Source organism: Scyliorhinus torazame, chromosome 15, assembly GCF_047496885.1.
Source record: "Scyliorhinus torazame isolate Kashiwa2021f chromosome 15, sScyTor2.1, whole genome shotgun sequence".
NCBI lineage: Eukaryota > Metazoa > Chordata > Chondrichthyes > Carcharhiniformes > Scyliorhinidae > Scyliorhinus > Scyliorhinus torazame.
This window is the reverse complement of record NC_092721.1, coordinates 155,528,172-155,554,538: the sequence shown is the minus strand read 5'-3', so window position 1 is coordinate 155,554,538 and position 26,367 is coordinate 155,528,172. Positions and strand designations below refer to the sequence as shown.

General features: G+C 49.6%; 1 protein-coding gene across 3 annotated transcripts in view; it reads right to left on the bottom strand.

The window, feature by feature from the left end:
* Positions 1 to 26,367, bottom strand: part of wdr95 (WD40 repeat domain 95) — a 220,449-nt gene that overhangs the window by 79,906 nt on the left and 114,176 nt on the right. For all 3 annotated transcript variants that reach the window (XR_011935212.1, XM_072476980.1, XM_072476981.1), the window contains exons 13-15: positions 20,044 to 20,287; positions 13,673 to 13,775; positions 12,550 to 12,701 (exon numbers count right to left, since the gene is read on the bottom strand). Coding sequence is in view for 2 of the 3 variants with exons in the window: in XM_072476980.1 (XP_072333081.1) it covers positions 12,550 to 12,701; positions 13,673 to 13,775; positions 20,044 to 20,287 (499 nt within the window). In the remaining variant the exon portion in view is untranslated. The remainder of the gene's footprint in view (positions 1 to 12,549; positions 12,702 to 13,672; positions 13,776 to 20,043; positions 20,288 to 26,367) is intronic.

The following is a 26,367-nucleotide window of genomic DNA, read 5'->3' as shown; positions in this document are numbered from 1 at the left end:
TTCTTTCAGCTAGCCAATTTCTGATCCACATCTCTAAATCACCCTCAATCCCCAGCCTCCGTATTTTTTGCAATAGCCTACCGTGGGGAACCTTATCAAACGCTTTGCTGAAATCCATATACACCACATCAACTGCTCTACCCTCGTCTACCTGTTCAGTCACCTTCTCAAAGAACTCAATAAGGTTTGTGAGGCATGACCTACCCTTCACAAAGCCATGCTGACTATCCCTGATCATATTATTCCTATCTAGATGATTATAAATCTTGTCTCTTATAATCCCCTCCAAGACTTTACCCACTACAGACGTGAGGCTCACCGGTCTATAGTTGCCGGGGTTGTCTCTGCTCCCCTTTTTGAACAAAGGGACCACATTTGCTGTCCTCCAGTCCTCTGGCACTATTCCTGTAGCCAATGATGACATAAAAATCAAAGCCAAAGGTCCAGCAATCTCTTCCCTGGCCTCCCAGAGAATCCTAGGATAAATCCCATCAGGTCCCGGGGACTTATCTATTTTCAGCCTGTCCAGAATTGCCAACACCTCTTCCCTACGTACCTCAATGCCATCTATTCTATTAGCCTGGGGCTCAGCATTCTCCTCCACAACATTATCTTTTTCCTGAGTGAATACTGACGAACAATATTCATTTAGTATCTCGCCTATCTCTTCAGACTCCACACACAATTTCCCATCCCTGTCCTTGACTGGTCCTACTCTTTCCCTAGTCATTCGCTTATTCCTGACATACCTATAGAAAGCTTTTGGGTTTTCCTTGATCCTTCCTGCCAAATACTTCTCATGTCCCCTCCTTGCTCGTCTTAGCTCTCTCTTTAGATCCTTCCTCGCTACCTTGTAACTATCCATCGCCCCAACCGAAACTTCACACTTCATCTTCACATAGGCCTCCTTCTTCCTCTTAACAAGAGATTCCACTTCCTTGGTAAACCACGGTTCCCTCGCTCGACGCCTTCCTCCCTGTCTGACCGGTACATACTTATCAAGAACACGCAGTAGCTGATCCTTGAACAAGCCCCACTTATCCAGTGTGCCCAACACTTGCAGCCTACTTCTCCACCTTATCCCCCCCAAGTCACGTCTAATGGCATCATAATTGCCCTTCCCCCAGCTATAACTCTTGCCCTGCGGTGTATACTTATCCCTTTCCATCATTAACGTAAACGTCACCGAATTGTGGTCACTGTCCCCAAAGTGCTCTCCTACCTCCAAATCCAACACCTGGCCTGGTTCATTACCCAAAACCAAATCCAACGTGGCCTCGCCTCTTGTTGGCCTGTCAACATATTGTTTCAGGAAACCCTCCTGCACACACTGTACAAAAAACGACCCATCTATTGTACTCGAACTATATCTTTTCCAGTCAATATTTGGAAAGTTAAAGTCTCCCATAATAACTACCCTGTTACTTTCACTCTTATCCAGAATCATCTTCGCCATCCTTTCCTCTACATCCCTAGAACTATTAGGAGGCCTATAAAAAACTCCCAACAGAGTGACCTCTCCTTTCCTGTTTCTAACTTCAGCCCATACTACCGCGGAAGAAGAGTCCCCATCTAGCATCCTCTCCGCCACCGTAATACTGCTCTTGACTAGCAGCGCCACACCTCCCCCTCTTTTGCCTCCTTCTCTGAGCTTACTAAAACACCTAAACCCCGGAACCTGCAACATCCATTCCTGTCCCTGCTCTATCCATGTCTCCGAAATGGCCACAACATCGAAGTCCCAGGTACCAACCCATGCTGCCAGTTCCCCTACCTTGTTTCGTATACTCCTGGCATTGAAGTAGACACACTTCAAACCACCTACCTGAACACTGGCCCCCTCCTGCGACGTCAAATCTGTGCTCCTGACCTCTATACTCTCATTCTCCCTTACCCTAAAACTACAATCCAGGTTCCCATGCCCCTGCTGCATTAGTTTAAACCCCCCCAAAGAGCACTAACAAATCTCCCCCCCAGGATATTTGTGCCCCTCAGGTTCAGATGTAGACCATCCTGTCTGTAGAAGTCCCACCTTCCCCAGAAAGAGCCCCAGTTATCCAAAAATCTGAATCCCTCCCGCCTGCACCATCCCTGTAGCCACGTGTTTAAATGCTCTCTCTCCCTATTCCTCATCTCACTATCACGTGGCACGGGCAACAACCCAGAGATAACAACTCTATTTGTTCTAGTTCTGAGCTTCCATCCTCCCGCTGAAACTGACTCACCAGCTGTTCTCACGCCGAAATCGACATTAGGTGCATGGGAACACCACCACCTCTAAGTTCCCCTCCAAGCTACACACCATCCTGACTTGGAACTGCATTGCCATTCATTCACTGTTGCTGGGTCAAGATTCTGGAACTTTCTTCCTAACAGCACTGTGGGTGCACTGTAGCCACTTAAAATGGCCAACTCCCGATTCAAAATGGCGAACGGCAAAGGCTGATGGGAAAGTCAGCCAACAGGACAAAAACGAGCAGCTGCAGGTTGGCTGTGTATTTACCTCTGGAAAGGCCAGGCAAGATCGATACCAGCAATCATCAACATAACAAAACACCAGCCATCTGCATACTAATGAGCAATCCCCGGGAACAATAAGCAACATTTAGACACATAGAGCAAAACCAGACTCTACAGCGCCAGCAGAAGCCTACACAATAGGAGGTGAACGACCACCTCAGGACCACCCATCGATCAGGGAACCGCTCCAGCATTGGAGAAAATCGAGCCAAGTGATTGGGACAAAGTCCAATCACTTGGGACCAGGTACAGGGTCCGCCCCGAAAGGCAGGAAGCCCCTGGGGACTATAAGAATTGAGCCCCAAGTTCATGGCACTCTCTTCCAGCCTCTCTTCCAGCTCTTCCTCAGCTCTTCAGCTCTTCACCACCGCTTCGCCAGTTCTTCACTCTTCAGCAGCTGGTCAAAAACTGTAAGTCTTACTTCAACGCTCGCTACGAGATAGGCGCTCTTAGCTTCAATCTGTACCAACTTCGAATCCCGCAGGCTCAGAACCCGAACGAAAGGCCATTTGTTTCCCTGACCTGGTGGGCCAGTTCCAAGTTAAGTATAGGCCTGTCAGTTGTAGAAGTAGCTTAAATGTAGAATTTGTGCATGAGTAGTGATTACTGTGTATAATAAATGTGCTTTGATTTAAATCTTACTAATCGGTGCATTGGATTATTGATCATTACTCGGACTTGAACCACGTGGCGGTATCATAAAGATACCTGGCGACTCAAGAGCAAAGGTGATAAAACAGAGCAATTAAACTAAGGCAAAGTTAGCAACATTATTTGGCGACATCCTGACGGGACCCGATCTAGAAGTGGAAAACCACTCCGGGAGAACCCAGAATTTGAATTAGAGATCCAATTGGAAACAGAAAACCACAAGTGTTCAAGCAGTTCTCGTCAATACTCATAATTCGGAAGTGTGTGTATGCAAGCGTAACTAAGAGGGCGATAAGGTAAAACTGATAGATTTTTTGTTACGACAAAACTGTCGGAAGTTTGTATATCGGAAAGTAGCGAAAGCGGTACCCGTATTTACAGCACCGCCTTAATACCCCGTCTGTAGAAGCCAGGTATTTCGAATACAACTAGTATAGGTAAAAGATAGCTGTTTAAGCATAAATGTTGAGTTAAATACCCATTTATACAGCATAATTCACTTTTTACTGAGGTCCGTTGTTCTGGCAAATGCATATTTTCAGAGTCAGTGTGACATTAAAACAGCACAGTTGCAAGATAATTTGACACTGCTTGTGCTAATTGTCAAGGCCAAGGGATTGAATACACAGCAACATGAAGGCACCATTGTTCACAATGCAGATAACAGCTAGGTCAAAAAAAGCTAATGTTGCACATTGAAGATGGACGGCTTGCCATCAAATCAAATGTGTTTGAGTCTAACCCAAACCAATTAGGATTATATTGGGGTGTAATTAGACGACTTAAGACAGATATGAAAGTGTATAACTGAAAAGTTTCTGCCCGCCATTTTAGTTTAGTTTTTACTGTGTTGTCTGTGGTGTATTGTCTTTGGGGGTGTGTTGTGCTGTGTTGTCTTTCTGTTAGTTTAGTGTTTTTTGCCTTTGATTCTAGTCTCCATTTTAGTTTATGTCTTTTGGGGGTTGTCAGTTTAACAGTCTGTGTCAGTGATGTTAGTCCACTTTTGACTTTGAGTTTGAGTTTAGCTGAAGATTAGCTTTCTCTCTCTCTTCATGTTTCATTGCCAGACTTTGACCTTTAAAAAGTTACTTTCGAGCTGTCTGCCTAAGCAAAGAAAGATAATGTCTGTAATTCTCTGAAAGCTTCGAATTGTCTACGAATTGCCTTTTAAATGACTTTCAAATTGTAATCAAGCGACTACAAATAAAACAATTCTTTTTGGCACCTGAGGAGTTTATACTGCAAATTTTTGCTGAGTTCCAGTATTCGCAAAGTGCTACTGATAACCGAATAGCAGAGAGGATATAAATTCCTTCAACTATACACAGTTGAATAATACAAGGAAGCGAACAACTTAACACAGTCTACAAATATTATAAATCTTACAACTTGTCATATTGCGCCAGGACGTGATTAATCAACTAAGCTTCCCCCAAACTTGGTGTACTTCGACAGGTTAAGATCCCTATAAATTAAAGATTCCTTCACCGTCCCAAATTTGAAGAGCAGCATTCGGATTAATACCCCTGTCCCAAATTTGAAGAGCAGCATTCAGATTAATAGCCCTGTCCCAAAATTTGAAGAGCAGCATTCGGATAGGAAAGATGGCAATGCAGGCAATGCAGCGCCTAATGAACCCAGAGGAATTTACGGTCGCAGCGACCAGCAGCAGTAGAGTGGGACAATGTCCCATTTGGGAGGAAGAGATCAGGAAATATCTCAAAGGGAAAGGTTGGCCCCTTTGGAATGAATTCTGTGACAACAAGGAATCAGGTCCCGGGAGTATAGGACATACTTGGTGGGAGAACCTGAGCGAGATCCACAAAAAGAGCTTAGGGAAAGCTCGCAAGCCGATGGCAATCATGTCCTGCTTGGCACAATTGCGAGGCACAGAGGAGTTCATCAGGACGCTCCGGAAAGAAGTTGAGGGCATACATCGAATAAGTAAGGTCGATGTAAGCGAGGTAGAAAAGTAGAATTTGGAATTGAGAAGGAAGTTGGCAGTAAAAGATGGAGAGGTGGAGGATGCCAAAAGGGCACATCAGTCTTGCCTGGCGCACTTAAGCAGCTTCCAGTCTCAATACAAAAAGGCCTATCAGGACACGCAATGTGCAGTCCTGGTACGTGAAGAAACAGAAAAGCAGGTAGAAGCGTTACAGAGACAGTGTAGCGATCTAAAGGCAGCGTTAAGAGCACTCCATGCTGCCACCACAGAACAAAGACAAAGCACGCTAGATCACGCAAAGTGCCGGAAGCAGATTGCAGAGCTGCAATCGCTGCTTTCAGTCCAAAAAGGTTTCCAGGAAATGTTTGGAGAAAAATTAGATCAGGAAGACGGCCCTGATTGGGAAGAATTGAATGAAACAGCGCAGAGATATGTTCAGGGAACATGTGCGCAGGGAAAGCCACAAAAAAGGAAAGCGCCCCAACCCCCCACACAGCAGATAGTTCAAGCTCCAATGAACCCAGTAACCACCCACCGCACAGCCACATCGGACGATGCGGAATTTCTATCCTCCACCCCCTTAACAGTGACCCGATTACAGGATGTGTGCGATAAGATCACACTGTTCCTCACCGCCTCAGACCCCCACCATTTCTTTGCCACAGTCAAGCATCAGGCGACCATGTACGGCCTGGATGAGCGAGAGCATGTAAAGCTCACCGTTTTAAGTTTAGACCCTTCAGTAGCAGCAGCCCTTCCCGACCCACAGAATGTAGGAGGAGGCACCCTTGCAGAAATGCATACCGCGATCCTGGATGCGATTGGGTCTAACCGGGGTGACCCCGTAGATGGCCTCAACAAATGTAGACAAAATAAATCCGAGCACCCCACAGCGTTCGCTGGACGCCTGTGGATCCACTTTGCAGCAGTCTTTGGAGACTTAGACCGCGCCCATTTGTCCCCAGACAACATGGCCAAATGGACCCGCACCCTTATCTCCCATGCCACAGAAACAGGACAGAAAGCTTGTGCGAGTTATGATCCCTCAGAGGAGGCCCATAACGAGAAGTGGGTAGTGAAAAGATTGTCTCGTGCTTGGGAGCAATCTACACAAGGTAAACTCGCAGTCCAGAATACCGAGGAAAAGCAGGCCGGAGCAGATATGCAGGCAGTAAAAACAACACATCACAACCCCGCATGGGTAAATGAAGGAAAGAACAGCCCCCCACCCAAGTCACAGGAGTGTTACAACTGCGGACAATTGGGACACTTCGCAAGAGAGTGCAATGCCCCTAAAAAGCCACAGAGAGCCCAGCAGATGGGCACTCTGAGTAAGAAAAAGACAGAGCCCATTCATAGCGTTAGCGCCCGTTCAGATCAGACGGACTTGACCGGAATGGACTGACAGTGTACGGGCTCCCCCAGTTGGGTCTGCGACACCCTTTGGGATAGGTCAGGACGACCCGTAGTCGCAGCGTAAATTCGGGGACAGTCCATCGAATTTCTCTGGGACACAGGAGGGTCCCGCACCACAATAAATTCCTCCACCATGTTCCAAAAGGACACGTGGCCCACTACAGCCACTATCACCCTCAGCGGCTTTACAGGCCACTCACAGCAGGGACACATCACAGCTCCTGTACACATTCAAATCGGTAACATCATCACCAAGCACCCCGTGGTTTTAGTTGACCTGTCCCACACAGCAGAACACATTCTGGGAATCGATTTCATGAATTCCCATAATCTTTCATTCGATCCAGTCAACCAGTATGTCTGGAAGATGGCAAAATCCGCAAGAGCCCCTGCAACGCTCAACATAGGAGAGTACGTGAACAAAATTAACGCAGTAGGCGAATTTTGGTTCAACCCGACCACACTTAGTGCGGACAAGCAGGTTAGGGCAGTTCTGCAAAAGAACAGGGCAGCATTCGCGACCCACAAGCACGACTGTGGACGGATGACTGGCTCCGTACAAATAACAGGACCTTACCCTAGACCCCAAAAACAGTACTGATTTCCCCAAGAGGCAGAGGGAGAAATCTCCAAGGTAACAGAAAGCTTATTAGAGCAGCGCATACTTAGATCACTAGCCTCCACTAATAATGCCCCGATTTGGCCAGTGAGAAAGCCCAATGGATCATGGCGACTGACCATCGATTACCGGGAACTCAACAAAGTCACCCCCGCAGCAGCCCCCACAGTAGCAACAAGTCCCGAGACCATGCTCAAGCAGGGATTCAATTCCCGATTCTTTACGGTATTGGACGTCAGTAATGGATTCTGGTCCATTCCATTGGCAAAGGCGTGCCAATACAAATTTGCCTTCACCTTTAAAGCACAGCAGTACACGTGGACATGCCTGCCACAAGGATTCCACAACTCCCCCTCCATTTTCCACCGACAGCTGGCAAATGGTTTAGCCAAATTCTCTCGCCCTGAATGTCTGGTACAGTATGTAGACGACCTACTACAGTAGACAGACACCAAGGAAGAGCACATTGAGCTTCTGTCCGAACTCCTGGAACTCTTACATTCAATCAGTTGTAAAGTCAACCCCAAAAAGGCCCAGATTTTGGAAGAAAAGGTGATATATTTGGGAACAATTATCGTACATGGTAAACGCGAGATCGAGCATAAAAGGATTGACTCGATTGCTAAATTGCCCCTTCCCCAGAACGTTTCAGCCCTCCGGTCGTTTTTAGGACTGGTTGGCTACTGCCGAAACCACATTGACGATTTGGCCAGCAAGGCAGCGCCCCTCTCAGACCTCCTAAAGAAAGGAGCCTCCTGGGAATGGCTTCCGCAGCATACGGATGCTGTGGACTCTTTAAAACAGGCACTCATAGCAGCCCCCGCACTACAAGTTCCAGACCCGCTTTCCCCTTACGCCATAGAGGTAGCGACCACAGACCGCACCCTTTCAGCTGTGCTCCTCCAGGAACGGCACGACCAGTTAAGGCCCGTAGCTTATGCCTCCCGGATTTTAGATGCTGTGGAGCAGGGATTTTCAGCCTGTGAGAGGCACCTGCTCACGGTATTTTGGGCATTGCAGTATTTTTCATATATTACCGGACTGAACCCCATTACAATTCTCACCGAACACACCCCCACCCAACTTTTACTGGACGGACGATCAAGGACGGTACAGTAAGCCAGATTAGAGCCGCTAGATGGAGTCTTCTTTTGCAGGGATGGGACATCACTGTGAAAAGGACAAAGACGCACACCTATTCAGTTGACAACTTACAGTACCCCAGAACCCCCCATGAATGCAAAATTATCTCTCCACACCACAACACAGGCCCCTTTATCGCTAAAACACCCCCCAGAAAGATAGATAGTTCAACCCAGAGCCCCCAGCACACGGACACGTGTGAGCGCATAAAGATCTATGTGGATGGATCTTCCACAGTCTTGGATGGGAAGTGCATAACAGGTTGCGGTATCTATGTCAAGGACGCGCAGGGACGCACCCTCGAGGAAATATCATTAAAACTTCCAGGCCACTTAGGCGCGCAGGCAGCAGAGCTTGCGGCCATCGCGTATATAGTTGAGCACCCAGATTCCTTCCCCAGCCCAGCAGACATATACTTGGACAGCCTCTATGTCTGCAACAGCCTCACGGAATTTCTGCCCCTGTGGAAAGCAAGAGGATTTGTTTCCGCAGACGGAAAACCCTTCCCCTCAGCCTCATTGCTCCGTCACATTTTAGAGAGAGCCCAGAACAGGACTTTTGGGATAATCAAAGTTCGCAGTCACCATCGTTCCTCCCCCCCTGGAAATGGGAAAGCCGACGCACTGGCTAAAGCAGATTCCAGGCATGGATATTTTTGGACACCCCCCGAAAGCGCACCAGTGAGTGCAGTTCAGGTCTCACAGTCAAATGCTGGACTAGTCAGCGAAGCCCACATGAGCTCCTTTATTAATGTTGGCTGGCTTTCAAAAACCTCAGCTCAGCTCAGCAAGTAGTCTTAAAATGTTTACTAGTCTACAATAACAGAATGTGTCTCTGATGTGTTTCCTTGTTTGCGGAAGTGCCCCGCCAGCTGGCGTGGAAATGACATTGCCAGGCGGTGCATGCGCGGGAGCGGTAGCGGCCGCTCACGGCATCCCCGCGCATGCGCTGTGGAGGGAATCTCTTCCGCCTCCGCCATGGTGGAGACCGTGGAGAAGGTGGAAGGAAAAGAGTGCCCCCATGGCACAGGCCCGCCTGCGGATCGGTGGGCCCCGATCGCGGGCCAGGCCACCGTAGGGGGCACCCCCCGGGGCCAGATCGCCCCGCGCCCCCCCCAGGACCCCGGAGCCCGCCCGCGCCGCCTTGTCCCGCCGGTAAGGTAGGTGGTTTAATCCACGCCGGCGGGACAGGCATTCTAGCAGCGGGACTTCGGCCCATCCGGGCCGGAGAATCGCGGGGGGGGGCCCGCCAACCGGCACAGTGCGATTCCCGCCCCCGCCGGAGAATTCGGCAAACGGCAGGGGCGGGATTCACGCCAGCCCCCGGCGATTCTCCGACCCCTCGCCCAAGATGTCAGCAGCGGGGGGTGGGTTAAAATGGGGAGACAGGGGAGTTGGGTAGTGGAGAGCGGGATGGTGGGATGTTCGGTATTTTGTTGAGTTTGTTATTTGATTTGATTGTGATTATGTTTGCTGTGTGAATATATAAATGCCTCAATAATATTTTTTTCAAAAAAAAGTGTGGCCAACGGGATCGTTCTTGGCGCTGCTGAAACACCCCGATATACGCAGCCAAAATGGGACTCTGTTTTTTTGTGTGTTAAATTGCTCCCATGTATTTTTATTTTAATGTTCCCTGTTCTACCCGTGCTAATAATGGTTTAAAGTCATAACTGTGGTGTTGGGTGTTCTGAGGTACAGATGAACCAACACGGTTGTATTTGGTACAACGCTGTTTTATTTCAACTTGTTATTTACAGATCTGTCTAGATACTCTGCACGTGGTGACTCCCTGAGTGTGTTGTTAATCAGGTCCTGTCCTTGTCCTGGTCTCCAGATCTACTGGCCACCAGGTGTCGTGTTTCTTGTCTTATACTGTCTCTGTCCTTGTCTGTGATTGGCTGTCGAGTTATGTGTGCTGATTTGTCTGTTGGTCTGTCTATCATGATGTGTGTGTTTGAATATCATGACAATAACAGGCATAAACAGTGCTTCTTTTGCCATCTCACACACATCATAAAAGACAATGTGACCATGATCTACAGCAACCTTTTCAGCAACAATTTATTAAACATTTGGAGCAGTTCTATGCTCTCCACTTTTCAGTACATTTTATCCACGAGTATAATCAGACACGAAGGACAGAATCGTAAGAAAATTGGCAACAGGCCATAACCAACCATCCTGTTTCACAGCCTAATAAGAACTAGGAGCAGGAGTAGGCCACCTGGCCCCTCGAGCCTGCTCCACCATTCAATGAGATCATGGCTGATCTTTTGTGGACTCAGCTAAACTTTCCGGCAACAACATCATAACCCTTAATCCCTTTATTCTTCAAAAAACTATCTATCTTTATCTTAAAAACATTTAATGAAGGAGCCTCGACTGCTTCAGACCATCTTTCAATTTTTCCTGCAAATCCATGGACAATATCCAGGCTTGGGCTGACAAGTGGCAAGTTACATTCGTGCCACACAAGTGCCAGGCAATGACTATCTCCTGCGAGAGAGGATCTAACCATCGCCCCTTGACATTCAATGGCATTACCATCGCTGAATCCCCCACAATCAACATCCTGGGGCTTACCATTGGTCAGAAACTGAACTGGACTAGCCACATTAATACTGTAGCTACCAGGGCAGGTCAAAAGCTAGGAATCCAATGGCAAGTAACTCACCTCCTGATCCCACCCAAAGCTGTCCACCATCTACAAGGCACAAGTCAGGAGTGTAATGGAATACTCTCCATTTGCCTGGATGAGTGCAGCTCCAACAACACTCAAGAAGCTTGACACAATCCAGGACAAAGCAGCCCACTTGATTGCTTCCCCCTTCCACGTAAAACATTCAAACCCTCCACCACTGACGAACAGTAGCAGCCGTGTGTACCATCTACAAGATGCACTGCAGTAACTCACCAAGGTTCCTGAGACAACACTTTCCAAACCCATGACCACTACCATCTAGAAGGACAAGAGCTGCAGATACCTGGGAACCCCACGAGCTTGAGGTTCCCCTCCAAGTCACTCACCACCCTGACTTGGAAATATATCGCCGTTTCTTCACTGTCACTGGGGCAAAACCCTGGAACTCCCTTCCTAACAGCACAGTGGGTGTACCTACATATCAAGGACTGCAGCGATTCAAGGTGGCAACTCACCACCACCTTCTAAAGGGCAACTAGGGATAGGCAATAAATACTGGCCTAACCAGCGACACCCACATCCCGTAAATGAATTTTTTAAAAACAGTCACTTCTGATGACTTGAAGCACATCAACATTTAGTCAGTCACTAGGTGACAATCTAGAACACCAAAGCACCACATCGTGTTATAAGTAATGGAAGTACAACAAAGTGGACGTGATTGAATATATTGGGGGAGATTTTCCAGGGCCGTTCGTAGTGAAGTCATATCTTGTTGTGGGTGCTAACCTTCGCGAGAGGGCATTAATGGGATTTGTGTTGAGAGCTCCTCTCCCCACCAGTGACGTAATAATGTTTACGCTCAGCGAGGGCGTGAGCCTGATTACCATTAATCTGTATATAGTTAAGTAATGCCGAATCTTCCAATGGCACCCGATGCCCCCCCCCCCCCCGCAGGTGTTATATAAGGTGAGTGGGAATCACTACTGCTCTCCAGCAGTCAACATGATCATGTTGCGGGCACAGAGGTCAGTTTAGCCCCCAGATGGTCAGGGCATGGCAGGGCAGTGTCACCCTGGCAATGCCAACCTTAGTTGGCAGTGCCAGGTTGGCAGGGTCAGGGGGTGGGGCAAGGGGAAGTGGCATCCAGGGAGCCCCATATGGGGAGTTCCCACCATATAGAGGTACTGGCAATGTGATTGGGGGGGGGGGGGGGGGGGGCATTGAAGCCCCAATGCCAGTGATGATAGTGGGGGTTCTTCACTTTCACTTTGAGATCAGAGCACCCTTTAAAATTGGCTCCCCGATCCCTGTGTAGCTGGGTTTAAGGCTCCACGAGACGCCGTCCCACCGGAGTGATGGTGCAAAACACGCCCAGCTGCTTTTTATTTGATGAAGTGTTTGAAGATCAGTAGAGCAAACCTGGCTGTTTCTCTGGGGAGAACGACGCCGGTTTTCAGTCAGAACCTGATACTTGCCACCTTTTGGGGAAAATTCCACCCATTATTCCAATTATGCAAGAATGGACAAAAGAATGATAACCCCTAGCAATGACATGAAAAGATTGAATTATTTCAGAACCCATTCGGTAACAGTTTTGAAAGAAGCTCACTGTATCTTTAGGTGCAGAAGAGCAATGCCATCTGCAGCAATGCAAAGTGATTTGGTCCCTGATACGTAGTGACATGCAGACACATCCCCTTTGATTCGACTGACTTTTGAATTGGCTGTGTACAAACAACACTGATCCTCAATATCCCAGATCTAGAAACAAAAAATAAATATTTTAGAAAGCGATTGAATATTGCACATCGATATTTCACAAATTTAAAAACAAAACAAATACCAGCAACTTGCATTTCTATCATTTCCCAAGGGCGAAAAATGCAAGTGGACAAATTTGACAATCTAACACAGAAGCAGCTATTCAGCTTAGTATAAACTTAGCAAGAGATTGACTGCATCTCAGAAATAATTCCTATCATTAAAAACTGAATGGCCTAATGGAGTTGCTGTCTTGAGGGGCAATGACGGCTCTATTTCAATAGCTTTACAATGAAAATTACCCTCATTCTATTCAATGTGTTGCTATACTTCTTCCCCAGGGAGGATGAATTAATGTTCACTTCAAATGAGAGTGTGAATACTGGGAATTAAATATGTTTTCCTCCTGGTCATATGCAGTATCAACATTCAACACTGTCGCTCATGCCTGCCTTTTTACCCAAGCTTTTCGTTACCCCTCCGAACATCTCCATCTCCGCCTCAGCTTCCATTCTCGCGTTGCACCTTACAAGGTTTTTCCGTGTCAGAGGCACGGCATAAACCCAGGTTATCTGCTACATCACACTAACTCTGTACTTCCACCATAATCTCGGGTAGATTTCCTGCATGAATTTTTCAGAATTCACACACACAGCACATTCCATTTCAGATTGATATTGACAGGTTAATGCTCGATTTACCATCAGTTTATGGTGTGAGTTTACCCCCCTACAAGGACTCAACAGAGATGCCCCCTTATTACACCACAGATTGTTCAAGTTTGATTCAAACCTGTGCCTCAGTTGTACCAACTGACTGCACCACCGTGCAAACCAGCCTCCAGCAGCTGAGCTGCCCAAATTTAATGGAAAGCAGAAACACCATGGAAATAATTTAAAATCTCCTCACGGACCTGGAACAGAATGCGACTGGCATCATAAGGTGTGGTGTCATGCCCTAGCTTTACAAACCTTCACAGTGTTGTCCGTGGAGACTGAAAATAGTTTGTCATCAGGGGAGATGCATAGAAAGAAAATCGGAGCACAGTGGCCTCTCAGCAAAGCAGTGGGTTTCCTTTGAAGAAATAGATTAAATACATTAAATGGATACAGATCACACAATTGAATAAAGGCAGTCCACTATTTCACACTTTCTACTTTTCCTTCAATGGGAAAACATTTAAAGCTGATAAAATACTGTGACAGTGTGAAGTTTTTTAATTTGTTCCTGTTACATTTTCTCCTCCCTTGGGCACCATCAGGTTACAGACCAATTCAAGCCAGGTGGACATTTGCTGATTTATCTCGAGCCCTCAGTTTGTAGCACTGTTACCATCTCGAAGGGGATCATTGTGAATGACCTGGGTCACATTTCCCATTGTGCATTTCCTGCTTCCACATACGGTACAGCTCATGTCTGCCGCCCTTTATCATTCCAGTGCACTTTGGCCTACACTGACTCGCTGTCAAGCAACACCTCAATCTTAAAATTCTCATCCTTGTTTGCAAATCCTCCAACCCCACAATCCGAGATAGCTGCGTTCAACTAATTCTGGCCCCCGGAGCACATCGATTTTAATTGCTCCACGGTCATTGCTGCACCTTCATTCGCCAAACTCGGGATTCTCTACGTAAACCTTGATGTCATAGATTATCATAGAATTTACAGTGCAGAAGGAGGCCATTCGGCCCATCGAGTCTGCACCAGCTCTTGGAAAGAGCACCCTACCCAAGGTCAACATCTCCACCCTATCCCCATAACCCAGTAACCCCACCCAACACTAAGGGCAATTTTGGACACTAAGGGAAATTTAGCATGGCCAATCCACCTGACCTGCACATCTTTGGACTGTGGGAGGAAACCGGAGCACCCGGAGGAAACCCACGCACACACAGGGAGGATGTGCAGACTCCGCACAGCCAGTGACCCAAGCCGGACTCGAACCTGGGACCCTGGAGCTGTGAAGCAATTGTGCTATCCACCATGCTACCGTGCTACAATGATGTGTTGGGTATGCCGGGTCTGCGAGGACTGCGTTTGCTGCAGCAGTGAGAGAGACAGGCTTCCAACACTTGAAGAAATGCAACTCGATTTTATTGAACTCTTAACTATCATACATACTTTAACTGTGGGTTGACACTATGCTGACTTGACTGGAGACCTGAGGCTAACCTGACCAGACTATCTTACTACCACATGGTGTATGTTCTAGTTGCTGCTCACGGGCTCGGACTGTCTCAGAGGCTGGATCCCAAGAGAACGGGAAAACTAGTGCCCTCTGGCTTTATAGTGGTCGTGTCCTGTCTGGTGATTGGCTGCTGTGTTCTGTGTGTTCACTGGTCATACTGTGTGTCAATCACTGCCTGTCTGTGCACCATCGTATACCTGTGTGTATATTATGACATCACCCCCCCCTTTTTTTATTAACTTATTTAAAAAAATGTGTGTAGGTCAATAAATAGTGAGTGTGTGTGTGTGCAGGAGCCTGACTATACACAAAGTATGTTAACGTATTTACATGGGAAGGTGTCTAGTGCAGATAGAGGGCAGATAACAAATTAGGAAGAAACAATATGTACAGATGTGTAAACGGATCACAAGGTGATGCAACATTCAGTCTATAAATTCAGTCTCTGTGGCGGGCGACGAGTTCTGGTTGACCGCCCCAAGGTTGGGTCAGGAGCCGCCTGCACTTGAACGGGCAGAACTGCCTCCAATGTAGAGGTCGGTAAAAGAACTGGCAAATCGGTGGCCTCGTGGAAGGGCGCGTCCTGAGGAACCAGCATGCGAGGAGGGACATCACGATCAGGTGGCGGGCGTGGAAGTAGCCGCAGTGCCCGCCTATTACGCCGAAGAAAGGAGCCATCATGCATGCGAACGAGGAACGATCTCGGGGCCACTTGCTTAACCATCACAGCCGTGGCAGACCAGCCACCGTCAGGTAGCTGAACACAAACTCGGTCAGCAGGAGCCAGAGCAGGGAGATCTGTGGCGTGGGCGTCGTACGCCAACTTGCATTGAGCCCGAGATTGTTGCGTCCTCTGCAGGACCGGAAAATTGTCAAGGTCCGGGATGTGGATAGCCGGCACCGTCGTCCGTAGTGTGCGGTTCATTAGCAGCTGTGCTGGGGACAGGCCAGCAGACAAAGGAGTCGCCCAGTAGGCTAACAGCACCAGGTTAAAATCCGAACCCAAGTCAGCAGCTTTGCACAACAGTCTTTTAACAATGTGGACCCCCCTTTTCAGCCTTCCCATTCGACTGGGGGTAGTGGGGGCTTGAAGTGACATGCGTAAAATTGTACAGCCGGGCAAAATCCGTCCACTCCTGGCTGAAGAATCAAGGGCCATTATCAGTCATAACTGTAAGTGGAATGCCATGATGGGCAAAAGTCTCTTTGCATGCCTTGATGACCGTTGCTGATGTGAGGTCAGTCAGTCTGACCACCTCGGGGTAGTTGGAAAAGTAGTCCACGAGGAGGACATAGTCTCGGCCCTTTGCATGAAAGAGGTCAATACCAACTTTGGACCATGGTGCCCCAATGAAAGCCAGGCTCGTGCCGGTGGAGATCTTTGTCTCCTTGGCGGAGTCGAAAAACGCCAGTACCGGGGCCTTTGTGAGTTTCGCCACTCTTGCTCATGAGCGGGGAGCCACTGGAAGTCCGTGGGTTTTTTGACAAGATTGCGGAGAGCTGTGGTGTGTGATGCAAGGTTGGGGATAAACTTCCCAAGGAAATTGACCATCCCTGGGAAGCGGAGGACCGCCTTCTTGTCCTCCGGGGTCTTCATGGCGTTGATCGCCGACACCTTGTCTGCATCTGGCTGCACACCGAACTGCAAAATATGGTCGCCAAGGAACTTTATTTCTTCTTGACCAAACGAGCATTTGGCTCTATTGAGTCGGAGGCCATGCTCGTGGATCCTGTGGAACACTCGCTTGAGGAGATCGATGTGCTCCTGAGGAGTTGTGGACCAGATAATGATATCATCGACGTACACTCGCACCCCCTCGATGCCCTTCATCATTTGCTCCATTATGCAGTGGAACACCTCCGAGGCGGAGATGATGCCAAAGGGCATCCGGTTGTAACAGTAGCGACCGAACGGGGTGTTAAATGTACACAACGTTCGACTGGACGCGTCCAGCTGTATTTGCCAAAACCCCTTGGAGGCATCCAGCTTCGTGAAAAGCTTGGCGTGAGCCATTTCGCTGGTGAGCTCTTCTCGTTTAGGTATAGGGTAGTTTTCCCTCATGATGTTACGGTTCAAATCTTTGGGGTCGATACAAATGCGAAGTTCCCCTGACGGTTTTTTGACACAGACTATGGAGCTAACCCAGTCCGTGGGTTCAGTGACCTTAAAAATGACGCCCTGGAGGTCTTGCAGCTGCTGCTTGAGGCGGTCCTTGAGGGGTGCCGGCACCCAATGCGGTGCATGAACCACAGGTGTGGCATTCGGCTTCGGCAGTATCTTGTATCGGTCAGGTAGCGTACCCATACCTTCGAAGACGCTGTGGTATTGTGCTATGATGTCATCTAATTGGGCATGAAAGTTGACGTCTGGCGAGGCCGTTGCCTCTGCGGACGATATGGTGTGAACCCGCTGTACAAGATTCAGGATTTTGCAGGCCCGAGCACTGAGCAGGGAAGCTCTGTTGGTTCCTACAATTTCAAAACGCAGGGTTGGTATTGTAGAACGATGGGATACCGCAAGCTGGCATGAGCCACTGGCAGCAATGGCATTGCCATTGTAGTCGAGATGCTAGCAGGCCGGTGGAAGAATGCTTGGCTTGACGCGGATGGTGTCAAGATCAGACTTTGAAATGAGGTTCGCTGAAGCGCCGGTGTCCAGCCTGAAGCGTATGCGAGATTCGTTGACCGTAAGGGTGGCACACCACTCGTCGTCCGGATCAATGCTCATCACTGGGAGTTGTTTCACCTTCTTCGGTGAAAGCATCGTATGCTTGGTGATGATGCCCACCCGGAATGGGGATGTGAGGCCCTTGGTGTCGGAATCTGGAATCATGTCGGAGTCTGCAATGGGTTGCTGTACTGACCGGACGTTCCTGCGCTGCAACTGGGATCGCTGTGTATTGGGCAGTTGAGCAGATCTGCACAGGGCTGCGTAGTGGCCAAGCTTGCCACACTGGAGACAGCATCGAGATTTTGCGGGACATTGCCGCTTTAAATGGGCAGAGCCACAGTTGTTGCACGTCATGGCGCCGACGTCAGGACGCTCTGTGCGCCACCGCGCATGCGCGGTGCGGTCGAACGATGTGCGCGCCTGCGCAGTTCGGTCGTCGGTCTCGCCGTCCCCTTGGTCGTGGCACGCATGTGCAGGAGCCCGGGAAAAGCAGGCGAAATGGCTGCCCTCATGCAGACTCAGGCCCTGGAGCTGTTTAACGGCCTGCACCCGCTCCGCATCATGGGGGCCTTGCCGCGCCATCTTTGCCGCCTTGATATGGGAGTACCGGCTGTTAGCGTGCAAGTGGAGGACGCAGGTTTCGATGGTGATGGTAAGGGTGAGCTGCTTAACTTTAAGGAGCTGCTGGCGAAGGGGATTGGAGTAGACCCCGAAAACGATCTGGTCACGGACCATAGAGTCGGAAGTGGAGCCATAGTTGCAGGACTGCGCGAGGATACGGAGATGGGTTAAGAAGGACTGAAATGGTTCATCCTTACCCTGAAGCCTCTGCTGGAACACATAGCGTTCAAAGCTCTCGTTGACTTCGATGTCACAGTGGCTGTCGAATTTCAGCAGGACTGTTTTAAACTGGCTTCTCCTCTCCTTCAGCAAAGGTGAGGGAGTTGAAGATGTGGATAGCGTGGTCCCCGGCTGTAGAGAGGAAGAGAGCGATCTTCCTGGCATCCGATGCGGTTTCGAGGTCAGTGGCGTCATGATACAGCTGGAACTTCTGCTTGAAAGTCTTCCAGTTAGCACCGAGGTTGCCGGCGATGTGGAGCTGCGGGGGAGGGCGGACGCTGTCCATGTTACCAGATGGCTGATCGCTGGTCAAAGGCAGACTATCTCAAGGTAGGTCCATCAAACGCGAGCATAACTCACTGGTACCCTGATGTGTTGGGTATGCCGGGTCTGCGAGGACTGCGTTTGCTGCAGCAGTGAGAGAGTCAGGCTTCCAACACTTGAAGAAATGCAACTCGATTTTATTGAACTCTTAACTATCATACATACTTTAACTGTGGGTTGACACTATGCTGACTTGACTGGGAGGCTAACCTGACCAGACTATCTTACTACCACATGGTGTATGTTCTAGTTGCTGCTCATGGGCTCTGACTGTCTCAGAGGCTGCACCCCAAGAGAGCAGGAAAACTGGTGCCCACTGGCTTTATAATCGTGTCCTGTCTGGTGATTGGCTGCTGTGTTCTGTGTGTTCACTGGTCATCCTGTGTGTCAATCACTGCCTGTCTGTACACCAACATATACCAGTGTGTATATTATGACAAACCTCTCTGATACTCTCTTTCGTCTTTTAAGGCCCCCCTTAAAACCTAGTGCTGTAACCGCTGTGACTACCGCAGGATATAGGCCTATTTAAGAAAGTCTTAGAAATCCGGTGGGTGTTGAGAGTGAAAACCCAGTGAAATGTATCTCTGCCGTCATTCCTTCCTCATTGTACCTTTGGAACTGAACATTCCCCAGGCATGAGAATGAGAAATACCAACCTTCTTAAGAGTTGTTAAGAATAGGACATAATCTTTAATCTAACAGGCCTCACTTTTTGAAAACCACAATTAGTCACTTCACACAATGAAGGAAGATTGTTCTGGTGGCACGGTGGCACAGTGGTTAGCACTGCTGCCTCACAGCGGCAGAGACCCTGGTTCAATTCCGACCTTGGGTGACTGTGTGGAGTTTGCACATTCTCCCCGTGTCTGCATGGCTTTCATCCAGGTTCTCCAGTTTCCTCCCACAGCCCAAATATGTGCTGCTGAGCTGGATTGGCCATGCTAAATTGCCCTTAGGTGGGGTTACGGGGATAGGATGGAGGATTGGGTCTGGGTGGGGTGCTCTTTCAGAGGGTGGGTGCAGACTTGATTGGACGAATAGCCTCCTTCTGCACTGTCGGGATTCTATGATTCTGCCCCCCATGGGAGATGTGGCGAGCCATTGGCCACCGGCCGGAATTTCCTGTCCCGTCAATGTCCACAGGCTATTTGCATGGCTCGCTCGCGAACCCAAGCGAACTAATTGGCACGTTACAGAACCATTAAGTTTGCTTTCTGATCATAGACATACAAAAGAATCTTTGCAGAAGGCTATTTGAAGCAGCACACAGCAATTAATGAGAGGATAGCAGTAACAAGATTTCATGGCCACCTTACCCAGGAACATAAGGGTTCCACATACGCAAAATCCTGTCCATTCCACCTGTTACAATCAGGTTGTTCTTCTTAGAGAAGTCAAAGGTTTTGACACCTTTGTGAATGCGGAATACAGACTGATCACACTCGAGCCTCTTCTGAGGAACCCCAGGGGCACTGTAACACTTTATACTCTTTCCCTCTTTCCAGCATTCCTTCAGCTCCTTCATCTGTTTTTCCAAGTTGGTGGTTCCAGTCGTGCAGCCTTCAACGGTACAGCAAAGAAAATAATCAAAGAAAGCCAAACACCACACGCAAGAAGTGGAAGACAACACATTGACAATTTTCACAGGATATCTTTTACATTTCTTCCAATTTATAGTCTGGAAGGAGCAGTTGACAACTTGGTTTCCACTTCAAAAAGCAAGTGGAATAATTGAGATTTTCAAACTGAAGTAGTATAGAAAATATATCTTGCAAATATATATACCAGAAATCTCAGCAGCAACATTTGTGGTCTATTTTTATTCACTGATGTGTACAGGAAAAACTTGCACATTAGTCCAATTTATCTGTTTTTAATAGATTCACTGCTGCTGTGCTAACGATTCTCAATGAATGTCTTCGTCACTTCTCTCCACCTTTTTACACAGATATGTTTCTATGTCAAGAAGTGTTCTTTTACAGTATCTGCTTCCTGCAGCTGGTAGCTGTTATGATATCCACATCAGCATATCATGGTGCAATCACACACAGTGATGGACAGGCAGTTGGACCAACCAGCACACACATAACATCGCAGCCAATCACCAGTGAGAGCACACGCACTATAAAACAGGGAACACCACAGTTCCCGCTCATTCTACCAGGAGATAGCTGAGAGCACAGAGCTCACAGCGTGCCACTCAGACATCGACCATGTGCTGAGTGCCTCACTAAGATAGTGATAGGGCTGGGCCCACAGGCTAGCTGGTGAAGCACGTACCCAAGCCTGCAGTTAGTTGTTACCGTTGTTAAGACAATAAAACAGAGTTGTACCATCTACAGCCGTGTTGGATCATTTGTGCATTGGAACACCCAACACGGCATGATACCAGTAGTGGAAGCTAACCAGCGACTGTGAGACCTACCTGCACCCTTTCAGAAATCCGCCATCCTGCTCCATGGAAAGCATCAGCCCGCCGCAGCCGCTCCGAATCGCTGGAAATCTCGGCGTCAACTGGAAGCTGTTTAAACAGCGCTTCCAGCTCTTCCTAGAAGCCACAGACAGGGAGAATGCATCGGACACCAGGAAGATCGCCCTCCTCCTCTCCACGGCGGGGCAACACGCCATCCACATCTATAACTCCCTGGCATTCACGGAAGGCGAGGACAAAACAAAATATAAGACGGTGCTTCTGAGGTTCGAGGAACACTTCAGCGTGGAAGTCAATGAGAGCTTCGAGAGGTACCTCTTCCAGCAGCGCCTGCAGGGTAAGGATGAGCCTTCCCAATCTTACTTGACACATCTCCGTATCCTCGCGCAGTCCTGCGGCTATGAGGCCACCTCCACTCCATGATACGGGATCAGATAGTTTTTGGGGTCACCTCGGACACCCTACGCCATCAGCTCCTTAAAATAAAGCGCCTCACCCTCGACTGTCATCGAGACCTGCGTCCTCCATGAGAACGCGACCATCCGGTACCCCCAAATCCAAGCGGCTGAAACGGCACGGCAGGGGTCCTATGAGGTGGAGCGGGTCCAGTCGATCGAGTTCCTCCCGGCCCGCGGCCCGGACGAGGGCGGCCATTTCGCGCGCTTTCCAAGGCCTCCCGCGCTTGTATGCGCCAAAAGGGACGTTGACGTAGAGGGACGTGATGCACAGGCGCGCTCTACACAGGACCGCACCGCGCATGCGCGGTGGCGCAACGAACGCAACGAACGCCATGACGTCACGATGCACGGCAACTGTGGCTCCGCCCATTTAAAGCGGCAATGTCCGGCCAACGCGCGACAATGCCTCCGCTGTGGCAGGATGGGCCACTATGCTGCCTGCTGTCGAGCAGCTCAACCTGCCAACTCCCAACAATTCCGCCAGCCTCGCAGGGACGTGTGGGCGATTCAGCCCCCCTACACTGAGTCATATCCAGACAGTATGCAGACCAGCGATACCGAAGACAGGGAGCCCTTCCGCGTTGCCGTAATCCACAAGAACCGGATGTCCCCAAGTCGGAACCACCAGCCGCTGCCAGTGCACAGCATTGATCCGGGCGATGAGTGGTGTGCCACCCTAACGGTCAACTGATCACAGATCACATTTCGCCTGGACACTGGTGCCTCCGCCAATCTCCTCGCATGGTCAGCCTTCCAGACCTTGAAGGTTAAACCACCGATTCTGCCATCCCACTGCCAGCTGGTTGACTACAATGGAAACGACATCCCGGCCACGGGGTCCTGCCAGCTCGATGTTACACACAACTCACACAAAGCCACATTATCATTTGAAACCGTTGGATCCTCGAAGGACTCTCTGTTAGGTGCACAGGCGTGCAAGATCCTCCACATCGTTCAGCGGATACACACTCTGTCTCCAGAAGGCACGTCCGATTTCCCGGATGCAGACTTTAGGGCGCAGCTCCACTCACTCCTCGCGCACAACCAGGAGGTTTTCGAGGGCATAGGAACACTGCCCTACACGTACAAAATACGGCTCAAACCGGACGCCACCCCGGTCATTCACGCACCTCGTAGGATCCTAGCACCACTCAATGACTGCCTCAAGCAGCAGCTGCAGGACCTCCAGGACCAAGGTGTGCTTTCCCGGGTCACGGAGCCAACGCCATAGGTCAGCTCAATGGTGTGCGTCAAGAAGCCCTCCAGCGAGCTCTGGATCTGTATTGACCCAAAAGATTTGAATCACAACATTATGAGGGAACATTACCCCATACCCAAACGAGAAGAAATCACGAGTGAAATGGCTTGGGCAAAAATATTCACCAAGCTTGATGCCTCAAAGGGCTTTTGGAAGATTCAATTGGATCAGTCCAGCAGGAAGCTGTGCACTTTCAACACTCCATTTGGCAGATACTGCATCAATAGGATGCCATTCGGCATCATCTCGGCCTCCGAGGTGTTTCATCGCATCATGGAACAGATGATGGAGGGCATCGAGGGGGTACCCGTCTACATAGACGACGTTATCATCTGGTCCACCGCACCACAGGAGCACATCAGTCGTCCCCAGCGTGTCTTTGCTCGGATACGAGATCAGGGCCTGCGCCTCAACCGAGCCAAGTGCTCTTTTGGCCAGACTGGGCTAAAGTTTTTGGGGGACCACATCTCCCGGTCGGGTGTGCGGCCGGATGCTGACAAAGTGGCAGCCATCGCAGCCATGCAGCAGCCGTCAGACAAGAAGGCAGTGCTGCGCTTTCTCGGGATGGTCAACTTCCTGGGGAAGTTCATTCCAAACCTTGTTTCGCACACGACTGCTCTGCACCACCTGGTCAAGAAGACAACGGAATTCCAGTGGCTACCCGCACACCAGAGTGAATGGGAGGAGCTCAAGGTTAAGCTCACCACCGCCCCGGTACTGGCGTTTTTCGATACCACACGGGAAACAAAGATGTCAACTGACGCCAGCCAGTCTGGCATTGGGGCGGTACTCCTGCAACGCTACGACACCGCATCATAGGCCCCGGTCGCCTATGCGTCCCGGGCCATGACCCCCACAGAACAGCGCTATGCGCAGATTGAGAAGGAGTGCCTAGGCCTGTTGACTGGCATCGACAAGTTTCACGATTATGTATATGGTCTTCCGCAGTTCACTGTGGAGACCAACCATCGCCCCTGGTCGGCATCATTCAGAAGGACCTCAACGATATGACCCCTCGCCTCCAGCGCATTCTGCTCAAGCTCCGGAGGTACGACTTCCAACTTGTCTACACCCCGCAGAAGGATCTCATCATCGCAGATGCTCTGTCCAGGGCGGTCAACACACCGCCCGACTCAGAGGGGTTCGTTTGTCAGGTCGACGTACAAGTAGCCTTCACACTGCCGACCACTGATGCACGTCTGGCCCACATTCGCTGTGAGACTGCGGCTGACCCCCTTCTACAGCGTGTGATGCACCACATGACGGAAGGATGGCTCAAGGGGCAGTGCCCACAATTTTACAACGTCCGGGACGACTTGACCGTCATTGATGATGTCCTCTTGAAGTTGGACCGGATTGTGATCCCACACAGCATGCACCGGCTTGTCTTCGAACAACTGCACGAAGGCCATCTCGGAGTTGAAAAGTGCAGGCGGAGGGCCCGACAGGCTGTGTACTGGCCCGGCATCAGCAACGACATCACCAACATGGTGCTCAACTGCCCCACCTGCCAAAGGTTTCAGCCGGCGCAGCCCCCTGAGACCCTTCAGCCCCATGAGTTGGTCACGTCCCCCTGGGCGAAGGTGGGCGTGGACCTCTTTCATGCGCTCGGCAGGGACTACATTATTCTGATTGACTACTTCTCAAGCTATCTGGAGGTCATACGCCTGCACGACATGACGTCATCAGCTGTCATCCGGGCATGCAAAGAAACCTTTGCTCGCCATGGAATTTCGTTCACTGTCATGCCTGACAACGGGCCTTGCTTTGCGAGCCAAGAATGGTCTTCCTTTGCCACTTCATACAACTTCACACACGTGACATCCAGTCCCTTGCATCCTCAGTCGAATGGCAAGGCGGAAAAGGGCGTCCACATTGTGAAGCGGCTCCTCGGCAAGGCTGCTGATGCCGGATCTGACTTCTGTTTACCCCTGCTGGCTATTCGCCCGGCCCCACTGCCCACGGGCCTCTCACCAGCCCAGCTGTTGATGGGTCGCACCCTCAGGACCACTGTGCCGTCCATTCGTGTTCCTGACCTCGACCATGCTCCAGTATTGCGAAGGATGCAACAACAACGTGCTCAGCAGAAAGTGGCACATGACGCTCGGGCAACTGATCTTCCTGCCCTGGCGCCTGGAGATAACGTCCGCATACACCTACCAGAGGGTGGCTGGTCGGCAACCGCCGAGGTTCTCCACCACGTGGCTCTCCGCTCATTTCTGGTTCGTATGCCTGATGGCTCCATTCGCCACCGTAATCGGCGGGCCCTTCGTCTGGTTCCGCGTTCGCTACGTGATCATGCACCGGTGCCACGCCCTCCTGTTGTCCCTGATGTCGACTTTGTTGAGCTTCCTGCCACTCTGCCTATTCCTCTCTCGCCCGTGGCCAGGCCCATTCCTCAGCCGGTGGATCCTGACCCACCCTTGAGACGGTCAACCCGAATTCGTCGCCCACCTGAGAGACTTGACTTATGAGCCTGTTAGCACATTGGACTCACTGAATTGTTTTACAGTACTGTTAATGATGTTTCTTTCTTGTCGTTCAATGTTCCAGAAGTTCTCTTTCGATATTTGCTGATTGCATTTGTTCTGTTAGTGGTACAACCTCGTTGCTCTGTTGCACCTGACACCTTCCTCTGTATATAGTTTAGCCTCATGTACATGTTGTAAATATTGCACACACATACTCAGATACACTCAGTACACATTTCTATTTATTAGCATGTAGGCACATATCCTTGTGAAAGGAGGGGGTGTCATGATATCCACATCAGCATATCATGGTGCAATCACACACACACTGATGGACAGGCAGTTGGACCAACCAACACACACATAACATCGCAGCCAATCACCAGTGAGAGCACACGCACTATAAAACAGGGAACACCACAGTTCCCGCTCATTCTACCAGGAGATAGCTGAGAGCACAGAGCTCACAGCATGCCACTCAGACATACACCATGTGCTGAGTGCCTCACTAAGATAGTGATAGGGCTGGGTCCCCAGGTTAGCTGGTGAAGCACGTACCCAAGCCAGCAGTTAGTTGTTACCGTTGTTAAGACAATAAAACAGAGTTGTACCATCTACAGCCGTGTTGGATCATTTGTGCATCGGAACACCCAACACGACAGTCGCTGTTTGCTATTTTTTTTCAAGCTGACTGATTAAATTGCTGCCTCACATTCTCTTGCTGGACCCAACTCTCATCCTGGGTAGGACAGGGCTTCCACCCGACCACCAGAACCCTAACTCCGTTTCCTGCATCGCAGTAATCTGATACCCATGGAGGGTTCTCAGTAGGATTTCCAGAATCTATAAGGAACATTCCATTGCTCACCTGCATATCAATAGGACCACTTCTACAGCAGTAGTAGGCACAATTGTGAAATACAGGAGGCAGAAGGCCCCCAGATTACAGAACGTCTGACCCAAAACAAGCTAGATGGAGTCTGGTTAACATGGCTCTCTCCCTCTATCGGGTAGCCTAGGGT